The 21,449-nt window shown below is 35.8% G+C and overlaps 1 protein-coding gene across 2 annotated transcripts in view; it reads right to left on the bottom strand.

The window, feature by feature from the left end:
- Positions 1-21,449, bottom strand: part of KIAA0586 (KIAA0586 ortholog) — a 110,497-nt gene that overhangs the window by 84,299 nt on the left and 4,749 nt on the right. For both annotated transcript variants that reach the window (XM_041759860.1, XM_041759861.1), the window contains 9 exons: positions 20,942-21,011; positions 16,081-16,255; positions 15,035-15,256; positions 11,599-11,752; positions 10,206-10,373; positions 8,891-9,014; positions 2,673-2,805; positions 1,513-1,730; positions 1,024-1,096 (listed from right to left, as the gene is read on the bottom strand). In XM_041759860.1, coding sequence (XP_041615794.1) covers positions 1,024-1,096; positions 1,513-1,730; positions 2,673-2,805; positions 8,891-9,014; positions 10,206-10,373; positions 11,599-11,752; positions 15,035-15,256; positions 16,081-16,255; positions 20,942-21,011 — 1,337 coding nt within the window. The remainder of the gene's footprint in view (positions 1-1,023; positions 1,097-1,512; positions 1,731-2,672; positions 2,806-8,890; positions 9,015-10,205; positions 10,374-11,598; positions 11,753-15,034; positions 15,257-16,080; positions 16,256-20,941; positions 21,012-21,449) is intronic.

The following is a 21,449-nucleotide window of genomic DNA, read 5'->3' on the forward strand; positions in this document are numbered from 1 at the left end:
CAAAGATGAAAATAACTGGTTACTTTGTCTAGTTCTGCTTCCTCAAATGTATAAAATTTTAAGATATTCTGTAAACTACTTACCCTCTAATAAAAACAACTCTCCTAGATTTTTGCAATGCTAATGTCTGAAGATACACTGTGAGCTTTGGGATGTGAGAAAGTGGCATCTTTTTCATCTAGAAATGACTTCTGTAAACTTAGTAACCTTAGAAATCTTGTATGGTATTTTCCCTTTAAATAACTTTGGTGTTTTTACTTTGACAAGCCAGTGCTTCTAAATCTGCTGTCTTGAAATATTTTTAAAGTATATTTTCTGGGGATCCCTGGGTGGCGCAGCGGTTTGGCGCCTGCCTTTGGCCCAGGGCACGATACTGGAGACCCGGGATCGAATCCCACGTCGGGCTCCCGGTGCATGGAGCCTGTTTCTCCCTCTGCCTATGTCTCTGCCTCTCTCTCTCTCTCTGTGTGACTATCATAAATAAATGAAAAATTAAAAAATATATTTAAAAAATAAAAATAAAAAAAAAATAAAGTATATTTTCTTCTTCTCTAAATGCTTTTCCTAAATTTTGTTTCAAATTACTCATATTTTAGTTATTGTCCCACAATTTGCCACATAAGAGCTATAATTTACGAGAAGAAGCACTTGCTAGGTAAAATGAAACTCATTACTAAGAAAAGAATACAAAATGAAATTACAAGTATATATAAGTAGGCTTATACATAAGGAATATTTTGAAAATAAGTATGGTACTTAGAAATTATCTCTTAAGGGGTGCCTGGGTGGGTCAGTGAGTGAGCATCTGCCTTCGGCTCAGGTAATGATCCTGGAGTCCAGGGATCAAGCACTTCATCGGGCTCTCCACTCAGCGGGAAGTCGGCCTCTCCCTCTGAATCCCTCCCCCTCTCATATTCTCTCTCTCTCTCTCTTTCTCAAATAAATAAATAAATAAAATCTTTAAAAAATAAAGATATTACCTCTTGAGAATTCACTTAATTCTGTTTTTTTTCTAATACCCACCTGAATTTCTGCAGAAATAGTTTTAATCCATTCATCCACTGTCTTTCTGATCCGGATCCTCTCTGACATCTCTCTACAAAAGGGAAAAAAAGAATTGTTTTAAATTAGCATTTAATGTTCTGAGACTAGGACCTAGATCAGGTCTCTTATCTAGTTTTGAATCTACTATGTAGCCCAACAGCCTTCCTTTGAAAAGGAAAAACCAATGTTATTAATTTTCATCAAATGTCTGAACAATGTCTGGATAGATCCCTGAAGATATATACCAAAGAGATAACAAAAATTAAAGGAAAATTTTATATCTGTAAAATTTAATAGCCACATATATATATCTAAATTTTAACTTTATAGTGAGTGTCAAAGGAGACAGAGAACCTTTTCAAAATACTGAAATACATTAAGCAAAATGAAGCACATAGAAAAATAATTAAGAAAGCCTGTAACAGGCAGTCTCATAAATAACCTTGGGATGCCAACATCCTGTCTTACCTGTTAGTAGATAGAGCATTGATAAATGAATACATGGCAGCTCCATCTTTTGCACGAATAATAGCTTCCAGGTTTTCTTCAAGGACTTTTTTATTGTTTTGTACTCCTCTCAAAATCTTCTCAGCATCTTTCAAGATGGATCTCTTATTGGTTGTTTGAAGCTTAATGGAATTCTGTGGAAGATCAGCAAGCCTTGACATAATCAGAGATTCTTTTGGCTTAAAAAGAAAATAAGGCAAAAATGTTACCATATAAAGTTAAAGTTCATATTAATTTTTTTTTTAAGATTTTATTTATTTATTCATGAGAGACACAGAGAGAGAGAGGCAGAGACACAGGCAGAGGGAGAAGCAGGCTCCATGCATGAGCCTGATGTGGGACTCGATCCCGTGACTCCAGGATCACGCGGTGGGCCAAAGGCAGGCGCTAAACCACTGAGCCACCCAGGGATCCCCCATATTAATTATTTTAATGCAAACAAGAGGTATTACTATAGTTGGGGCCATACATTATGCCAATATATTCTAAGGACTCAATCTGTCAAATTGAAGAGCTATTAAACAGAACTTGGCTGATGGTAACTACATTTACTCTGGTTAGCATTTTAAATTTGTTGAACCTCTATCTTGCACACCTGAAACTAGAATAATATTGTACATCAACTATAGTTCAATTAAAAATAAAAATTAAAACATGAAGTTGGCAATTAAGGTTTCTTTCCATTTAGAAGTATTAACGTGAAAGTTAAGTGAAATAGGGATGGGAAGCCCATAGAAGTACTGGGCAGTCCAATAGCCAATAAAAGTTATTATCTGGGAAAGAAAGCTAAAACAATATAAGAATAAGTTGGCATGAAGTAGGCATGGCAGACACTTTGTATTGGATAAACAGGTGTTATTCACAGTTTTCTTTCCCCCTTTTTTCCTCTCCAATAGTAGCTGGACAGCTCGTAGTAGCTAGCCAAGGAGCCAGGAACAGAGATCACTTAGGGAGGGCTCCTGGCAAAGTTTTATAAAGAGAACCAACAGGGCCTGACATGTCTTTTTCAGTACTTTGTCTTTATCCTTCTGCTAGCTTTCTGTCCTAGTAACTTTTATATTTCTTCATAATTTTTACCTTTACTAAACCTCATCAATTTTAATATCCTATTCCCACTTTACCTGGAGTATGCCATTTGTTTCTTTCCTCTTTTGGCCAGGATCATGAAGAAAATCATCAGACCCCTGTACAGTCAAGTTAGCTGCTCCTAGTTCTTCATAGAAAGGAAATCTTTGAGATGATAGTGTATCAATGCTATGAAAGATTTAAAAATAAAGTTTCCTAAATTGTCATAAATTCAGTAAATATTTGAATACATAAATCTTTGATAACTTCTTAGTTATACAGTACTAAACGCTATACTTTTATACTGTAAAATGAAATTAATCCATTAAGTGATTAAGCATATCAAACACAGAAAATCACATGATACAAAGTTACTCTGACCAGACTGGTTTAGGCATAGCAGGAAAAGAACAGGAAAAGGTTTTGCTTTGAAGAAGAGAACATCCAGAAGCTCTTCAAGAAGAGTAGAGTAAGAAACTCTAAAAATCCCCTCCTCAGGAAGAGCAAAGAGAACACTAGGAAAAATGTTCAAAATCAGCATTTCCAGAACTTTGGAAATGAAAAGCTTGCAACAGCCCAAGGAATATTTAATCAAGAAATGACTGACTTTTATTAAGGACAGCAAGTTTTATGGTATTTTTAATTTGCTTCATTCCAAGAACCCTTTCCCCAACTCTCTAGCAGCCTTAAAAATTAACAGCTGCACAATCCTTTTTGCTGTGAAAACCAACAGCCTAACAACCACTCAAAAGGGCAGAACAGGTTTGGAGCTCCTCAGAAAGCCCCATTCACAGGGCTTCTCTTTATTTGACCTCAGAGCTAGCTCGGTGAGAAACCCTAATGGCAGATCAATTTTTGAAAACAGTAGCAAGTGTTTAACATCTAGCTGCCTAAGGTGGCTATAGCAGTTGAGACAAACAAGAGGAATGCCAATAAACTAAAACTCAGGGGAATGAGATGTCCATGGAGCTTTGAAAAGCCCTAACACATTACTGCGGATCTAGAATGCCCATGTACAGGGCTCAGCGAATGCTCAAGCAAGATATGAGAAAAGCCTAATCTCTCATGTCTGGCTGACCTTGAGGCTCTCTGCAAGTTAGAAGTTAAGGTTAAGACAGACTTATAAAGTGCCAGAGCACTGAAGATGTGCCCCAACACCACACACACATGCATTCATGTGTGCGTGTGTGCACATGCGCACATCCCCAAACACACAGCCCCTTGATACTCAGAGGGAGATTTATAGGTTCATTGTAGGTAAGGAAGTCTCTTTCTAATCACTAGCAGACTTAGCTAAACAAATAGAGACCCACCACACATGACAAAGAACACAAACTTTACAGAACTCACCCAGGAAAGTCACTTAGCAACAACATATCCTGGGAGATGGAAGAATCTGATTTTCTGAGTTGCCACATTGTATTATTTGAAATGTCCAATTTTCAACAAAAGTTATAAGACACAAAAAGAAACAAAAAAAGTCTAGTTCATACACAGGAAAAAGCATAGTCAATACAAACTGTGCTTGAAGAATTCCAAATACTGGACTTACCAGGCAAGGACTATAAGTTAGCAATTACTGAAGGAAACTATGTTCAAAGAATTAAAGGAAAGTATATACATGAATGAAGTCTTACTAAGTAAAGATATCAATAAGGAGATAGAAACTATTTAAAACAAAGAAAGAAAACCTAAACAGAATTTCTAAAGTTGAAGAATACAATAACTGAAATGTAAACTTCAACAGGGGGCTAAATAGCATATTATAGTTGGCAGAAAAAAGAATCCATGAACTTATAGATAAGTTATTGAGACTATCCCATCTGAGAAAGAGAGAAAAAAAAAAGGAACAAAGAAATTTTAACAGCCTCAGAGATCTGTGCAGTACCATTAAGTATACCAACAAACAACATAGTCCCAGAGAAGAGAAAGGTTATGTGTATTATTAACTATATAAAGAAATAAAGGCCAAAAAAGCCCAAAATTTAATAAATATTAATCTACTCATCCAAGAAACTCAAAAAACTTCAGAAAGATAAACTCAAAGAGATCTACACTTAGATATATTATAGCCAAACTGTCAAATGACAAAAGACAAAGGGAGAATTTGGAAAGCAGAAAAATAATTCATCATATACAGGGGTTCCTCAAAAAGATTAACTGCTGATTTTCTATATAAAAAAAAAAAAAAAAAAAAAACATTGAATCCAGAAGGCGGTGCTGACATATTCAAATTGCTGAAAGAAAAAGAATGACAAGAAAAAGAAATTTTTTTAACAATTATTTATTTGAGAGGGAGAAGCTGAGGAAGAGGGAGAGAATCTCCAGCAAACTCTGCTCACTGAGTATAGAGCCTGACACAAGGCTCCATCTCACAACTCTGAAATCATGACCCAAGCCGAAATCATGAGTCAGATGCTCAACCGACCAAGTCATCTAGGTACCCTTCAAAAATTCTATATCCAGTAAAACTACCCTTCAAAAGTAGAAATAGACCCATAGATCAATCGAATAGATAAAGCCCAGAAATAAGCCCACACTTATATAGTCAATTAATCTATGATATAAGAGGTAATAGGGGTACTTGAGTGGCTCAATCTGTTAAGGGTCTAACTTCAACTCAGGTCATGATCTCAGGGTACTAGGATCAAGCCCTGCATCAAGCTCCCTACTCAGTGGGGAGCTTGCCTTTCATTCTGCCCCTCCCTGCTTGTGCTCTCTCTTAAATAAATAAATAAAATCTTTAAAAAAAAAAAAGACATAAGAATATACAACGAGGAAAAGACAGTCTTCAATAAATGGTGCTAAGAAAACTGGACAGCTACATGTAAAAAGAAAAAACTGCACCATTTCTTACACTGTACACAAAAATAAACTCAAAATGGATTAAAGACATAAATATGGGACCTAAAATCATAAAGCCCCTAAAAGAAAACAAAAGCAGTAATCTGGTACTGGCCTAAGCAATATTTTTCTAGATATGTCTCCTGAAGTAAAGGAAACACCACCAAAAATAAACTACTGGGACAGTAAAGGAAACCATCAACAAAATGAACAGGTAATCTACTGAATAGGGGAGGATATTTGCAAATGATACATAAGTGGCTAATATCCAAAATATAAGAATGTATACAATTGTCAAAAAAAAATTTATAAAACTCAACACTAAAGAAATGGGCAGAGGACCTGGACAGACATTTTTCCAAGGAAGACATTCAGATAGCCAACAGACACATGAAAAGATGCTCAACACGACTAATCATCAGGGAAATGCAAACCAAAACCATAATGAGGTTATCACCTTACACCAGTCAAAATGGCTTGTATCAAAAAGACAAAAAATAACAAATATTGGTGAGGATATGGAGAAAAAGGGACCCTTATACACTGCTGGTGGAAATGTAAATTGGTACAGTCACAATGGAAAACAGTATGAAGGTTCTTCAAAAAATTAAAAAGTAGAAATAACATACAATCCAGTAATTCCAAAAGGGGACATTAGAATTGGACATGTACCAAATGGGGTTAAACTCCAATTCGAAAAGATATACGCACTTCTATGTTTATTGTAGCATTATTTACAGTAGCCAAGATATGGAAGCAACCTAAGTGTCCATCAATAAATGGATGAGTGTGGGCAGCCCGGGTGGCTCAGCGGTTTAGCACTGCCTTCAGCCCAGGGCCTGATCCTGGAGACCCGGGATCGAGTCTCATGTCGATCTCCCTGCATGGAGCCTGCTTCTCCCTCTGCCTGTGTCTCTGCCTCTCTCTCTCTCTATGTCTCTTATGCATAAATAAATAAAATATTTTTAAAAATAAATAAATGGATGGGTGGATAAAGAAGATATGCATATATATACAATGGAATATTGCTCAGCCATAAAAAAGAATGAAGTCTTGCCATTTGCAACAACATGTATGGACCTAGAGGGTACTATATGCTAAGTGAAAAGAGTTTGACAGAGAAAGACAAATATCGTATGATTTCACTTGTATGTGGAATCTAAAAAACAAAACAAATGAGCAAATAAAGAAAGCAGAAACAGAACCATCAATACAGGGAACAAACTGGTGGTTGCCTGAGGGGAAGGAGCCAAGTGGATGGGCAAAAAGGGGTGAATGGGAGAGAAAGGTACAGGTTTCCAATTATGGAATGAATAAATCATGGAGATAAAAGGTATAGTTCCGGGAAGGGAGTCAATGTATTGTATTAAAAATAAATAAAAATAAATAAAAATAAAAAATAAATAAATACAATGTTATTTTTGTTTATAACTCTTATCTTCTCCTATCTGATTTAATATTTTTTAAAGATTTTATTTATTTATTCATAGAGACACAGAGAGAGAAAAAGAGAGAAAGAGAGAGAGAGAGAGGCAGAGACACAGGCAGAGAGAGAAGCAGGTTCCATGCCGGGAGCCCGACGTGAGACTTGATCTCGGATCTCCGGGATCATGCCCTGGACTGATGGCGGCACTAAACCGCTGAGCCACCTGGGCTGCCCTCCTATCTTATTTAAAAGACAACTACATATAGCAATAATTATCAAGCTATATAGATGAGCTTATAATGTATAATAATGCAATATGAATTACAATAACAGCAGAATGAAAGGGGAAGGGAAGAAGCTATACTGGAACAAAGTTTGTGAATCCTATTGAAATTAAATTGGTATTAATCCAAACTAGATTGTTTTAAATTGAGATTTTAATTTTATAATCCCTAGGGTAATCACTCAGGAAACACCTCAAAAAGTATAATAAAAGAAGAAAATTAATACCTATTTAATATTTAAAAAGACAATATGGAGAAATAGTGGAATAAAAAAATACCTAAGACACAGAAAACATAGCAACAAGGCAGACATAAATCTTTTATCAGTAATTACATTAAAAGTAAATGGTCTAGAAGCACCTGGGTGGCTCAGTGGTTGAGCATCCGCTTTTGGCTCAGGGTGTGATCCCAAGCTCCTGGGGTCAAGTCCCACATCAGGCTCCTCACAGGGAACCTGCCTCTGTCTCTGCCTATGTCTCCACTTCTCTCTCTGTGTCTCTCATGAATAAATAAAGTCTTAAAAAAAAAAAAAAAAAGCAAGCAAATGACCTAAAACTGCAGTTTGGAGATGACAATACTAAAAACATAGCTTATTTTTAAGTTTTTATTACCATAGTTTCCATGACATTCAATATAAATAAAATTATCATGACCAAGAAGTACTTGATTTTTAAGAAACTATTAATGTAAAATTTCAGACATACACAAAAGTAGAAAGAATAGTATGATGAACTCCATATTCTCCATTCACATTAATCATTAACTCATGGCTATTCTCATTTCATCCATAGTCTCAAACCAGTTTCCTCTACCCTGCACTGGATTATTTTTGAAGCAAATCTCAAATATCATTTCATCAAAAATAAATAATCTGGGGTGGCTCAGTCAGGAAGGGTCCAACTCTTAACTTTGGCTCAGGTCAGATCTCAGGGTTATGAGATGGAGCCCCTCTACAGGATCCATGCTGAGGGTGGAGCCTGCTTAAGACTCTCTCTCTCTCCCTTTGCCCATCCCCTCCTCCCACCAGGCGCACACCTTTTCTCTCTCTCTCTCTCTCTCAAAATAAAAATAAAAACATTCTGCATTCATTAGAATTAATCTGCATTTTGAGAAATTTAGATATATTCATTTTATAACTATAGTAAAGGGGTAGATATAGTAGCAGCAGAAAACAGTAAATCTAATTTTTGGGCAGCCTGGGTGGCTCAGCAGTTTAGCACCACCTTCAGCCCAGGGTGTGATCCTGGAGACCCGGGATCGAGTCCCACATCGGGCTCCCTGCATGGAGCCTGCTTCTTGCTCTGCCTGTGTCTCTGCCTCTCTCTCTCTCTCTGTGTCTCTCATGAATAAATAAATAAAATCTTAAAAAAAAAAAAAAAAGAACAAAGCATAAAAAAATTATACTATTATTATTTTTTAATGCTTTGGGTTTTTTTTTAAGATTTCATTTATTCATGAGAGACATACAGAGAGGCAGAGACATAGGCAGAGGGAGAAGCAGGCTCCTTGGGGTAAGCTTGGTGTGGGACTTGATACCAGGACTCTGGGATCACGCCCTGAGCCTAAAGCACAGGCTCAACCACTGAGCCATCCAGGTGCCCTAATCTAAGATAACTTTTAATAGCAATGCTATACATTTATCAAAATTCCTAAGGAAATTTTAGAAATATAAACAAAGCTATTTTCAATATAGCTTTTACTCCAATCTCTTGTTTTTTACCTGTCTCTCCTCTCAGGATTCCATCCTATTTTTGACCTAGTTAGTGAAGTTTTATCTGAAGGCTCACTTTTTCTTGTCAAAGAATCATGGTTACTCAAAATCTGTTCCAATAGTCTTATATTTTCTGCAATAAAAGAAATATAGTATCACTTTCAAAGTATTGATTCATTTCTCTTTTTTATATATAACAGCTCATATATATTATACTCAATTCATTCTATAATGTAGGTTTTAAATATACTCATCAAATAAAACCAAATATTTATAACTCATGAAAACTACACTGGCAAAATTTTAGGCCTGAATTTATTTCCATCACAGATAAAAATAATTTAAATGAGACATGTTATCATCACAAAGCCCAAAAAATTGCATGATTTTTATCAATAGTTAAAGGGAGATTTGACTATTTCTTTACAGCAAGTGTTAGTTGAATCTTTCTCTTAATAACTTTTATCTATTATCTATTAGTGAGGTTGGTTTGCTTATTAAATAACTTTTATCTATTAGTGAGGTTGGTTTGCTTATTAAAGATCTTAGTATCCTTAAAATGTTTTAAATGCACCAAGACAAAACTCAAATGTATTTAAGTGATTCTGAGAATAAAAGCTTATATGTAGCACTTTCACTTACTTTTACTAGAAGAGCTTTAAGGTTCTGTAACAAATTATTACTTTAGGTCATTTATAAAAGTCCTTATTATCTATTAAATAGTTAATACCTTAACATTTTTTCTAACTGAACATAGTAATAAATGTTAAATTTCTCCAAGTTTTACTATTGAAATTCCCACCTAAAAACAATATAAAGTAACTTGCTCTAAAATAATCAGCCTTACCTTTAGCAAAGCATTATTTTTTATTAATAACAAAATTTGTTCATAAAAGGTTTAAATAACAACCTATTGAAAATAACCAGAATAATTATAACTGTATATTTCCAACTCCTTCTGCAAAGAATCTAAGAAGCTTGATTTCCCCATTTAAAGAAAAATACTGGGATGCCTGAGTGGCTCACTGGTTGAGCGTGTGCCTTCAGCTCAGGGCGTGATCCTAGAGTCCCAGAATTGAGTTAAACATAGGGAAGCCTGCATGGAGCCTGCTTCTCCCTCTGTCTGTGTCTCTGCACAGGACAAACAAAATCTTAAATAAATAATAAAAATAAAAAACAAAACAAAGAAAAATACTAAAAATAGAGACCCTACATTAGTTAGTACTAGGCACATAAAAGAATAATAAATAAGGAGTATGGAAATCTGTTTAATTTGAGATAGGTCTAATAAAGTAGTAGATGCTAGTTATGATTGCTTTATTACCTGTATGATCTGTCATCTCCATATTTTCTTTTTCTTCCTTAGGATTTTCCCTCTTTGATATTTTATCATCCTTTGAAACAGGTATAGGAGCAAACCTGCGAGGTGCTGGTGTCTCTAACGGAGATTTCTGCTTATCAAAATCTGTATCTTCAACCTCTCTAGAAGGAACTTTAATAGAAAAAATAAATAAATTCAACTTATTTTTTTAAAAAAACTTTAATTTGTGAAGTGTTACTCTTTCCCAAATTTAAAAAAATAAAAACCAGAATATCTTAGATACAATATTCAAATTAACAAGTACATAGAAATAATTCTATTCTCACTAGAAATCAAAATATAGCTATAAAAATTTTATACTGGAAAAAAATAATTTTATACTGGGATGCCTGGGTGGCTCAGTGGTTGAATATCTGCCTTCAGCTCAAGGTGTGATCCCGGAGTCCCAGGATCGAGTCCCACATCAGGCTCCTTGCATGGAGCTAAATGTCATTAAAGGATAGCCCTTGATTTTCATTAATTCATTCAATAATTTGAAAATACATTCATTCATTTGGCGCTTTTTAACTTTTTTTTTTTTTTTAAATAGGCTCTATGCTGGGTGTGGAGCTTGAACTCCCCTTTCAACTCCCAAAGTGGGGCTTGAATTCAAAACCCTGAGATCAAGAACTGAGTTGAGATGGAGTCAGAAGTTCAACTGACTAAGTCACCCAAGTGCCCCATTTACTCATTTATTTTAAATTCCAGAGGTTTAATACAAACACATTATGCATTCCTTTGTTACTATAAACAAAGATCTTTAAAATTCTATTAAAACAGGCAAACCTGGGGCATCTGGGTGGCTCGGTGGTTGAGTGTCTGCCTTTGGCTCAGGGCATGATCCCAGGGTCCTGGAACCAAGTCCTACAGCAGGCTCCTCCCAGGGAGCCTGCTTCTGCCTCTGCCTATGTCTCTGCCTTTCTCTGTGTGTCTCTCATGAATAAATAAAATCTTCAAAATAAATAAAATAAAATAGGCAAACTTACATTACTAACTGAAAATCATTAGAAATAGTTTATTAGTGTACCCAGACCATTTCTCTCCTCACAGAATCAAGGAAAATGGTAAATATACAGTTTGTCAGAGAATTGGAAAATGGATTACAAGCATTGATACTACATGAGTAAAATTTTTCTAAACTTGTAAGTGACAGGTTATGAAGGTTATTTATTAAAACCATAAAGTAGGACATGATTCCTAACTTGACTGAGCAAGTTTCAAAATGACCTAAAAATTATTTAGCCTATAAACAAAGACAGTCTTCTACCACCTAGTAAACACATTTTTGGCTGACTTATACTGTAAAGAAAATTCATAGATGACATTTTTCATTCACAGAGAACTACATATTTTTTACCTTGTTTGGAAGCAAATGTGTTATGTGAAGATAGATTACTGCTACCAAGATTAGAAAAGTCTGGTTTTACAGAATACTTTTCCATCACTCTAGAAGCGGGCACAGCAACAGGCTGAAAATTACTGGTCTTGAGCGCAGCACTAATGAAATGACTCTGGAAGACATGCAATTATTTTATTGATTTCAAATATCATTTGAAAGAGATGACAAACTACATTGAAATTTACTAGAGGACTTGAAAACAACATATTAGATTTAATAAACATGAAAATACATACATAACATGTAACTTTCACTGTAGCAGTGACATTGCTGGGTTAAGCCTAGCTCTGTAGTATGACCTTGATCATTTTATTTAACCATTCTAAACCTCAGTTTCTTCCTTTCTATTTCAGAGATGGCTCAGAGGCCTGCAAGACATGCAAGGAGATAACCAAAAGGAGGGGCTCTAGTCCTAGACCTCTACTTCAACCAGAGAATTTCAAACCAAAACTTCTCATCTTTTATATCCTGGATGATTTTGTTTGAAGGAAAGGGTTTAAAACACTGCTAAGAAGCACTCAGATAAGTAGCAACAATAATACATATGCAATTAAAATATAAATGGGCACTAAAGTAACAACAATTTTCAGCATCATTTATTAAAACATCTGGAACATTTATGTACCTGAACTACTACAACTGATTTCAAAAAAGACTTAAACCAGGTAAAGGAAAACCTAAACATTTAGTTTTATAGAAATCTTAAAACTGTGTGGAGATCTCTCTACATAAATAAATGGGACAAGCTCAACAAATTTCATTTCATTAAGCATTTATTGAACTACTAATATATCTGTCATTAAAACTTCAACTTTCTCTGAAATTATAAGCATTATAATAAGATGCCTGCATGAGAAAAGATTCCATTCTCCCAAACTCAGAAAGTCAATGAATTTTGGGTTTATTTATGGAAAAACGGATAAATGACAGACAGATATATAGGACAAGTAGAACTTTCTCCTTAAGAAATCAATGTGCTTTTCAAACGTGTCATCTCCTTTTACCCCAAACAAAATAAAATGTTTTCTAAGTAAAGAAATCAAGGCTCAGAGATGAACAGTTATTTGTAGACCAAGAACAAGCACTCTGACAGACCCACTCCTACCTTCTCACGAGATCCCATGCTGTCCACTCAATTTTAGTTGTGGAGTACTTACTAAAACTTTACTTTTTTTTTTTTAATAAATTTATTTTTTATTGGTGTTCAATTTACCAACATACAGAATAACACCCAGTGCTCATCCCGTCAAGTGCCCCCCTCAGTGCCCGTCACCCATTCACCCCCACCCCCCGCCTTCCTCCCCTTCCACCACCCCTAGTTCGTTTCCCAGAGTTAGGAGTCTCTCATGTTCTGTCTCCCTTTCTGATAATTTCCCACACAGTTCTTCTCTCTTCCCTTATATTCCCTTTCACTATTATTTATATTCCCCAAATGAATGAGAACATATAATGCTAAAACTTTACTTTGCATGGCCATAATCATTCCAATAAAAATACTTTCTTCAACCACATGGAAAGCTCAAAACAAGCTCTATTAAGATTTGAAAATTACAGCTTATTAGTGTTACCTCTGTGATAACACACTAAGCTATAATAAATTTATTGTATATTCTTCCAAATGTTCTATTTCAATTTTTTAAAGTTTTAAAGTTGCAAATTAGAAAAAAAAAAAAAAGTACATTAAAACCAATGCATTTATAGTGCTGATCACTCATTCAAAAAAAAAAAAAAATCCCAATCATGAAATGGGCAAAAGACATGAACAGAAATTTCACAGAGGAAGGCACAGACATGGCCAAAAAGCACATGAGAAAATGCTCTGCATCACTGGCCATCAGGGAAACACAAATCAAAACCACAATGAGATACCACCTCACACCAGTGAGAATGGGGAAAATTAACAAGACAGGAAACAACAAATGTTGGAGAGGATGTGGAGAAAAGGGAACTCTCTTGCACTGTTGGTGGGAATGTGAACTGGTGCAGCCACTCTGGAAAACTGTGTAAAGGTTCCTCAAAGAGTTAAAAATAGAAATGCCCTACGACCCAGCATTTGCACTGCTGGGGATTTACCCCAAATATACAGATGGAGTGAAACGCCAGAACATCTGCACCCCAATGTTTATAGCAGCAATGTCCACAATATCCAAACTGTGGCAGGAGCCTCGGTGTCCATCGAAAGATGAATGGATAAGGAAGCTGTGGTTTATGTATACAATGGAATATTACTCAGCCATTAGAAACGACAAATACCCACCATTTTGCTTCAACGTGGATGGAACTGGAGGGTATTATGGTGAGTGAAATAAGTCAATCGGAGAAGGACAAATATTATATGGTCTCATTCACTTGCAGAATATAAAAATTAGTGAAAAATAAATAAATAAATAAAAATTAGTGAAAGGGAATAAAGGGGAAAGGAGAGAAAATGAGTGAAAATATCAGCGAGGGTAACAAAACATGAGACACCTAACTCTGGGAAACGAACAAGGGGTAGTAGAAAGGGAGGTGGGCGGGGGATTGGGGTGACTAGGTGACGGGCACTGAGGGGGACACTTGGCAGGATGAGCACTGGGTGTTATGCTATATGTTGGCAAATTGAACTCCCAATAAAAAAAGAAAAATTATATTGAGTACCTGACTGCTGGGTACTATCCCAGGACTTGGAAATCCCAAAATAAATAGGAAACTGTACTATCAGTTCCTTCTGAGGATAACTCTTCTTTTTATAGTAACCCCATGCCTCATATTCAAAAGCCAATTAAAAATGCTTATGCTTTTAATTAAATGCAGAAGCACTATGTATACCAGATGGTTCTTATCAGAATCATTACAGATTTCTATTCCCAGTCCCCATCTCAGACCTGGTGTCTCAATAGCTGAGAAGTACATGCATCTGTATTTTTATAAGGCTCTTCATGTGATTCTGATGCACATTCTCAGGCTAACAAACACTGATGTAAACAAGTTACTGCAATGCAGTATTAGCCCTTTAAAAATGGTATGAACAGGAACAGCTGGGTGGCTCAGTCAGTTAAGCATCTGCCTTTGGCTCAGGTCATGATCCTAGGGTCCTGGGTTTGAGCCCCATCTTGGGCTCTTTCTTTCAAATAAATAAAAAAAGAAATCCTTTTTAAGAAATCGTATGAACAGAAATACCACCAAAAAAAGGAAAAGCCAACTCTATGGAAATTCTTACAGAATTAGTGATATTTGAACTAGAATGTGCAGAGAGAGGTCTCCACATGGAAAGGAAGAATGATGAACTCTCAGATCGTTATTTAAGAACTAAAACTGTTACAATGTAATGAGCTATTGCAATTACCAATGAATATTAGCTTAGGAATCCAAGGGATAAAGACCATGGGATGTGTGCTGGCTTTATTACAGATACCTGAATATCTATTTGTTGTTGTTGTAATTTTTCAAGATGCCTAAGGTGCTGCTCCATTACCACATTCATTTGCTTTTCATGATCATGACAATGTAGTTTCTCATGTTTATTCTGAATGCTTGTTTGCCGCTCTGTAACACGTTGTAACTGTTTATCAGTCTCCTGTAACTTATTGAGTAATTCTGTAACAGAATTGACTTTTGCTTCCAAATCACTCTGTACCTAAAACAATAAAATATCAACACATCAAAAATATGCTCAATTCACTGGGTGTTATTCTATATGTTAGCAAATTGAACACCAATAAAAAATAAATTTATAAAAAATATGCTCAATTACTAGGAAAGTTGTTCAAAGTGACCGATAATAAAAATGATCATCTAGAGTTTTATTCTCTAAATCTGATGATTTTATACTTCTATTTTTAGAATCACAGAAATAAAAAGCCGAAGATAAGTTATCCTAAAGTAGATCTTTTCTCTCATTAATAACACATTTGCAACAAAGAACTGCTACAATGCCAAAAATAAAATAACTAAATGGTAATTAAAAAGAAGTAAATAACAAAACAAATTAGCCTTTGATACTCTGCTAATCTCAGACTGAATTAAGTCAGCATCCAGGAGTCCCATCTTAGCTCCGCCACCTATTAGCTCTGGACCTGCCCCTACTCTGACCCTGTTTCTCAGTTTTCCATTTGCCAACTGAGAGGGGTGGCAGAGATGATCTCTGAGTTCCTTTTTAGTTCTAATGTAAGGGTGACCAGTTGTCCCAGGTTGCCCACAACTTGGGAGCTCTCTGGATGTGATGGCTTCAGTGCTGGACCCAGTCATTCCTAGATTCACCAGCATTATCACAGCAAGGAGGGGGTACATCTCAACTCCTGAGAGGTAATATACAACCACAAACAGGAAAATTTTTTCAAATTAAGAGTGACTAGAATGATCCTAGTCTATGGTGGGATACGACCATTTAGGGACTTGTTCCTAATAAATACTTTTACATTTTACAAAGAAGCTGTGAATATCTAGGAAAAAAAAATATACTTTTATCAGTGGGGCTGCTGTAGCAATGGCAGCTGCTGTTGCTGCAGCCACAGTTGTAGCTGAATCAATTCCACTGGGTGAAGTTCTCATTTCCTGAGTAGCAGCATCTTTTTCTGTGCCTGCATCTTCCAAAAGCTGTACCTTTACTTCTTTAAAAACAGGCATGTTTTGAGCCCTGTAAATAAAAAGAATACAAATATATTCAGTAAGCCACATTGAGCCATTTCAAGAAGCACTTGTAGTGGTAATCTGCTAAAGGTGGGTTTTCTTGATTTTTTTAAAAAATTAAATCACTTGGTTTTCCATATCAGGATCTTATCAGTCATTTGGCTAATGAAATCTATGAAAGGTCACTAAACACTAAAGAAATAAGATAATTCCTGGAAGGTTATGATATCTCAGAAATAAGACTTACACATAGAAAAAGACATTGCTACATAATTACAAAGATATATAATCAGGAAGTATAAATACAAAACATGCAGAAAAGTTTCTAGGGATGCCTGGGTGGCTCAGTGGTTGGGTGCCTGCCTTCAGCTCAGGATGTGATCCTGGAGTCCTGGGATCGCGTCCCACACTGGGCTCCCTGCATAGAGCCTGCTTCTCTCTCTGCCTGTGTCTCTGCCTCTCTCTCTGTGTGTCTCTCATGAATAAATAAAATCTTTAAAAAAAAAAAAAAAGGTTCTAAGAATGCAAGTACCAAGTTTTACTTCCAAAGGAATACAACCCAAGAGAAACTGTTACAATTGCTAAACAACTGTTTAATTCTAACTCATTTAAATATTTATTAATAAATGTCACAGTTTGCTAAAACAGAGCATCAAACACAGATTAAAGCAGCCTGAATTAAAAATGAGAGCAAATACAAACATATTTACAATGAAGGATCTAATTAAATAAATATTAAGAAAAAACTCAATTTTGTAAAACAAAACAAAAAAAACACAATAAAAGGAATGACCAACAAAACTGCAGAGTTCCTAGGTAAGTCTAAGTAAGATCAGAAGACCCAGAGCAGCTCTTAAACTTACTCCTCTTCCATATTTCCTCATTTCTAAGAGCATCATTTCTCTGTGTCTCAAAATTTTGAAGCTATCTTGACTCTTAACTTCTCCATTCTCCTCTTACCTTCTCATACCTGAGTTATCAAGTTTTGTCAATTATTTCATCACAATTGCAGGAATGGTGTCACAGAACTACAGAGGCAAGAGGGAACTGAAGAGGTCACCTATCCTAATTTCCTAATTTGACAGATGAAGAAATTGAGGTCCACAGAGGTAACAGGATTTACTTGACCAAAGTCACAGAACCAGTAAGGCATAGTTGGCTTATTATTCCTACAGATGGTCCCAAAACACCTAGCTCTCTCAGGATAGTACGTCTCCCTTCATGCTTCTCCCTCTGGTAAAAAAAAAACAAAAACAAACTTCAACATCTCTTGCCAACTATTTCATTCTTGAAGATTTTACTCATTCAGAAACTTCCCAAACACATTTCTCCACTGTTTAAAAATCTAAAATTGTTCCATAGAGATAAGTGAATAGGCTAATGTCTTGTTTGACAGTTGACATGTACCATCCTCTGTCACTGCCCTAGCTTCCTATATATACCTATTACTTCACACACAACCTCTCGAATCACACACATTACTTTGAACACATTACTTTGACCAGCAAGAGAAAATAACATTATAAGACCAAACCTCAACTTCTTTATAGGCTTTTAAATTTTATTTTTTTTCTAATCGTCACATCAAATGCTCAATGTAACTAATGTAAATAGCTTCTAAGTGTTAAGAAATGGGAAAATACACAACTTTCTCATTCAGAAGAAATTATTTCTTCTTTTTTTTTTTTTTTTTTAGAATTTTATCTTATTCCTAAATCCTCTGAATCTGGCATCTATACCAATACTGTGCAGAAACCGCCCTCACCAAGGCCAGTAATAATTTTGGCTTATTTCAATGGATACTTTGAGTCCTTACCTTCCTTTATCTCTGAGCAGCCTATCAAACTTAGAACTTCATTCCCCTTGGCTTTGTTAACACCATAATCTCCTACATCTCTGGATAAACTGAGCAGCATTTAGAAGCTCGCTTGCTTTCTGTATAACTCTTAAAGGTTTGGTTTCCATAGTGTCCTACTCTGTGCCATCTTGCTTTGCCCTCTCATCAAGTCCCTTCAACTGTTCCCAGATCAGGCTACCATTTATACGCTACTTCTATCATCTAGAAGAAGCCTAGCTTAGACTTCTCATTAATCTGATCTTTATATTCAATTTCCTATTGGATACTTTTACCTGGATATCTCATAGAGATACTTCAAACCCCCGCATATGTCCAAAATGAAATTTATCCCCTCAAGAATTCTTTCCCAAAGATTTCCTTTCTCAGTTACTACTACTGACCATGCATTTATATAGCCAAAAATCTGGGATTCATCCTTAGCTCCCCTTTCTTTTTTTTTATGATTTTATTTATTTATTTATGAGAGACAGAGAGAGAGAGAGAGAGAGAGAGAGAGGCAGAGACACAGGCAGAGGGAAAGCAGGCTCCATGCACGGAGCCCGACGTGGGACTCGATTCCAGGTCTCCAGGATCACACCCCCTGGGCTGAAGGCGGCACTAAACCGCTGAGCCACCTGGGCTGCCCCTTAGCTCCTTTACTCTCGGATCTAATCATCAATTTCTGCCCATTCTACATCTATCTTACAATCAGTTATTCCTCTCCAAACCAGCAATGATTCTGCCCTCATTCTACCACCCTCCTATGTACTGAGGACCAACTGAATCCCTCTCAAAGAGATTGCCTCCAAATTCGTAGCCAGTTGGGTTCCTAAACTATAGTCCAGTGCTCTTCCAATTCATCTTTTGATACTATTATCTGAATGAGCCTTTTAAGAAATATATATCATACTTTAATATTTTCAGATGATTTGCCACTTCTCTCCTTTAAAGAAGTTTATAACCTACCCCTTCCTTGCTCTCTATCCACCTGTAAGACATTCTACCCTGTTCTAGACACTTTGGCCAGATTCTTCATTACTCAAAGACTCTGGCCTATTACTTTTTATTAGTATAGCTTCAGAGCATATTATATCAAATAGAGCAAATTCTTCATCATTACAGTTTTTTCCCCAAATTAGCTATTCTCAACTATGTGTATTCTATAGTATGTATTCTTAACATCAAGTATACATATTCTCAACCATATGTCCTTCCAGGTAAATTTTAGAATGACTTTGCCAAATTCCATCTACCATTCTCTAAAATTAATAAATTCAACTGACATTGACTACAGCAAAGTCTATCTCTTGAGACATAGACTGTATTTTAACCCAACATGAGAGTCATTTTTATGTTTCTGATTCAATTATTCTCTACATTGAAAACACCTTCTCAAGACTCTTCCTAGTTTGTTTTTAATTCTGTTCATTCATCCTGAAATGGGAAAAGATCTACTGTCTAAGAGGGGTAGTGCTCAGTTATCTCTCATTGTCCATTAGTTTATGAACTTCTCCCTTCCTGATCTGAGAGTTCTAAGAGGTCTCAGAGATTTCCAGTTAGAGAGTTCTGACTTGAAGGCAAGTTGGTAGGGCCCCTACTCTGGGTCTGCTGCATGGAAGTGGTATTCACTTTCTGTCCAAATGAGGCAGATATGATCTGCAATTTCTGGTTCAACTGCAGAATTTGAGAGACTGCACCACTTTTCATGCCCTTCTTTTCGCTTTCTCATATATTTATAAGCCCCAGAATACAATTTACCATCAAAATTCCTCTCCTAACCACCATATTACATACTGGGAATTGTAGACTGAACAAAGATAAAAAGGAAAAATATGATGAGCCCAACCAACCAGCTCGTAAACTCTGGCTGGCTCAGACCACACCCCTGTGGTTTAGAGATAGTATTTATTTTTGTTAGTACAATGTTTCCCAGAGTGTAATGTGTTTGCCACAGATAACCATAGATGGAAAAATAATATTTTTTTATTTTAAATTGCATATTTATTTTAATTGCATTATTTTTAAAAGTGATTTTCCATTCACTGAAGTAATATAAAATGGCCCCTTTGAATAAAATCAGAGTTCAAAATTAAGTAAAAATTTTACTCATTTTCTAAGGGCCTTTCCAGACTGCTCTAGTTCAGGAGTAGAATACATTTAGCCTAAGAATATGTATCTCATCCTATCTCTGCTAATGATAAAAATAATACAAATTGCCTCCAGAGTAGTGGAGACATATGCTCATTATGGTGCTATTGTTAGGGTTAGTTTTGTGTTCACTGGTATTCAAGATAAACTTGGAAGGGACCACTTAGAGCAGCAGCTATCCTCTCCCTTCGCTCCATTCAGATATTAACCTTGTCCCTTTCTTAAATCTTGGCCAGGAAAGATGTCCTAAATGTCCTTGGATAGTAAATAATAAGTATTATGTATCTGGAACTACTTGAGCATTGCTGCAAGTAGTACAGTGAAGTTATTAAGAGAGCAAACTCTAAAGGCAGACTAGTCTAAATCCCAGCCAAGTGAAAATGTGCTAAATGACCTTGAGAAAATCAATCTCTGTGTGCCTCAGTTTCCTCATCTATAAAATGGGGATTCTGTAAAATTGGGATGTGATAGAATCGACTTCATTGGATTTTGTAAGTATTAAAAGAGTCAATGCATATAAAGTCCTGAGAATAATCGTCAACAGCTATTTATTTTATACATGTTCAGCACTATGAAAAATGTTTCAAACATATTTCACACATTGAAAAGAAAACTTATCCTACGTTCAAAGTATAAGTGAAGCTAATTTTAGAGAATCATATAGAAATAGAAGAAATGGCCCACCTATTTTCTGTAAATGGAACTTACTTTTGCTTTAAAACTGCTCTTAGAGCATCCTTCTGTCCCATGGTATACCGAGAAATAAAGATGTCATTTGCTGCAAAATTGATAAACAAAATATATTTCAGATTCCTAAAAATTTGTTAAATTTTGGTAAGCTATCCCAAAACAGCTTTTTTAAATTAAGAGAATATTTAGGAATTCAGTAATAAGATTTCTCAATTAAAAAAAAATTTTCTCAATTTAATAAAATGCAAGGAACTGGAGCACCTGCGTGGCTCAATGACTTAAGTGTCCAACTCTTGATTTCAGCTCAGGTCATAATCTCAGGGTCATGAGATTGAGCCATGTGACAGGCTCTGCTCTAGGTGAAGAGCCTGCTTAAGGTTCTCTCTCTCTCTCCCTCTTCCTCCTCCCTCCCCTCTTTTCCCTGTCTTAAAAAAAAGTGCAAGGAACAAATTAAATGACCGAATAATATTAGTCATAACCCTAGACTTTAGAGAAAAAAATTTATCGAGAACACCTGAGGCTGAGA

Source organism: Vulpes lagopus, chromosome 6 (assembly GCF_018345385.1).
Source record: "Vulpes lagopus strain Blue_001 chromosome 6, ASM1834538v1, whole genome shotgun sequence".
NCBI lineage: Eukaryota > Metazoa > Chordata > Mammalia > Carnivora > Canidae > Vulpes > Vulpes lagopus.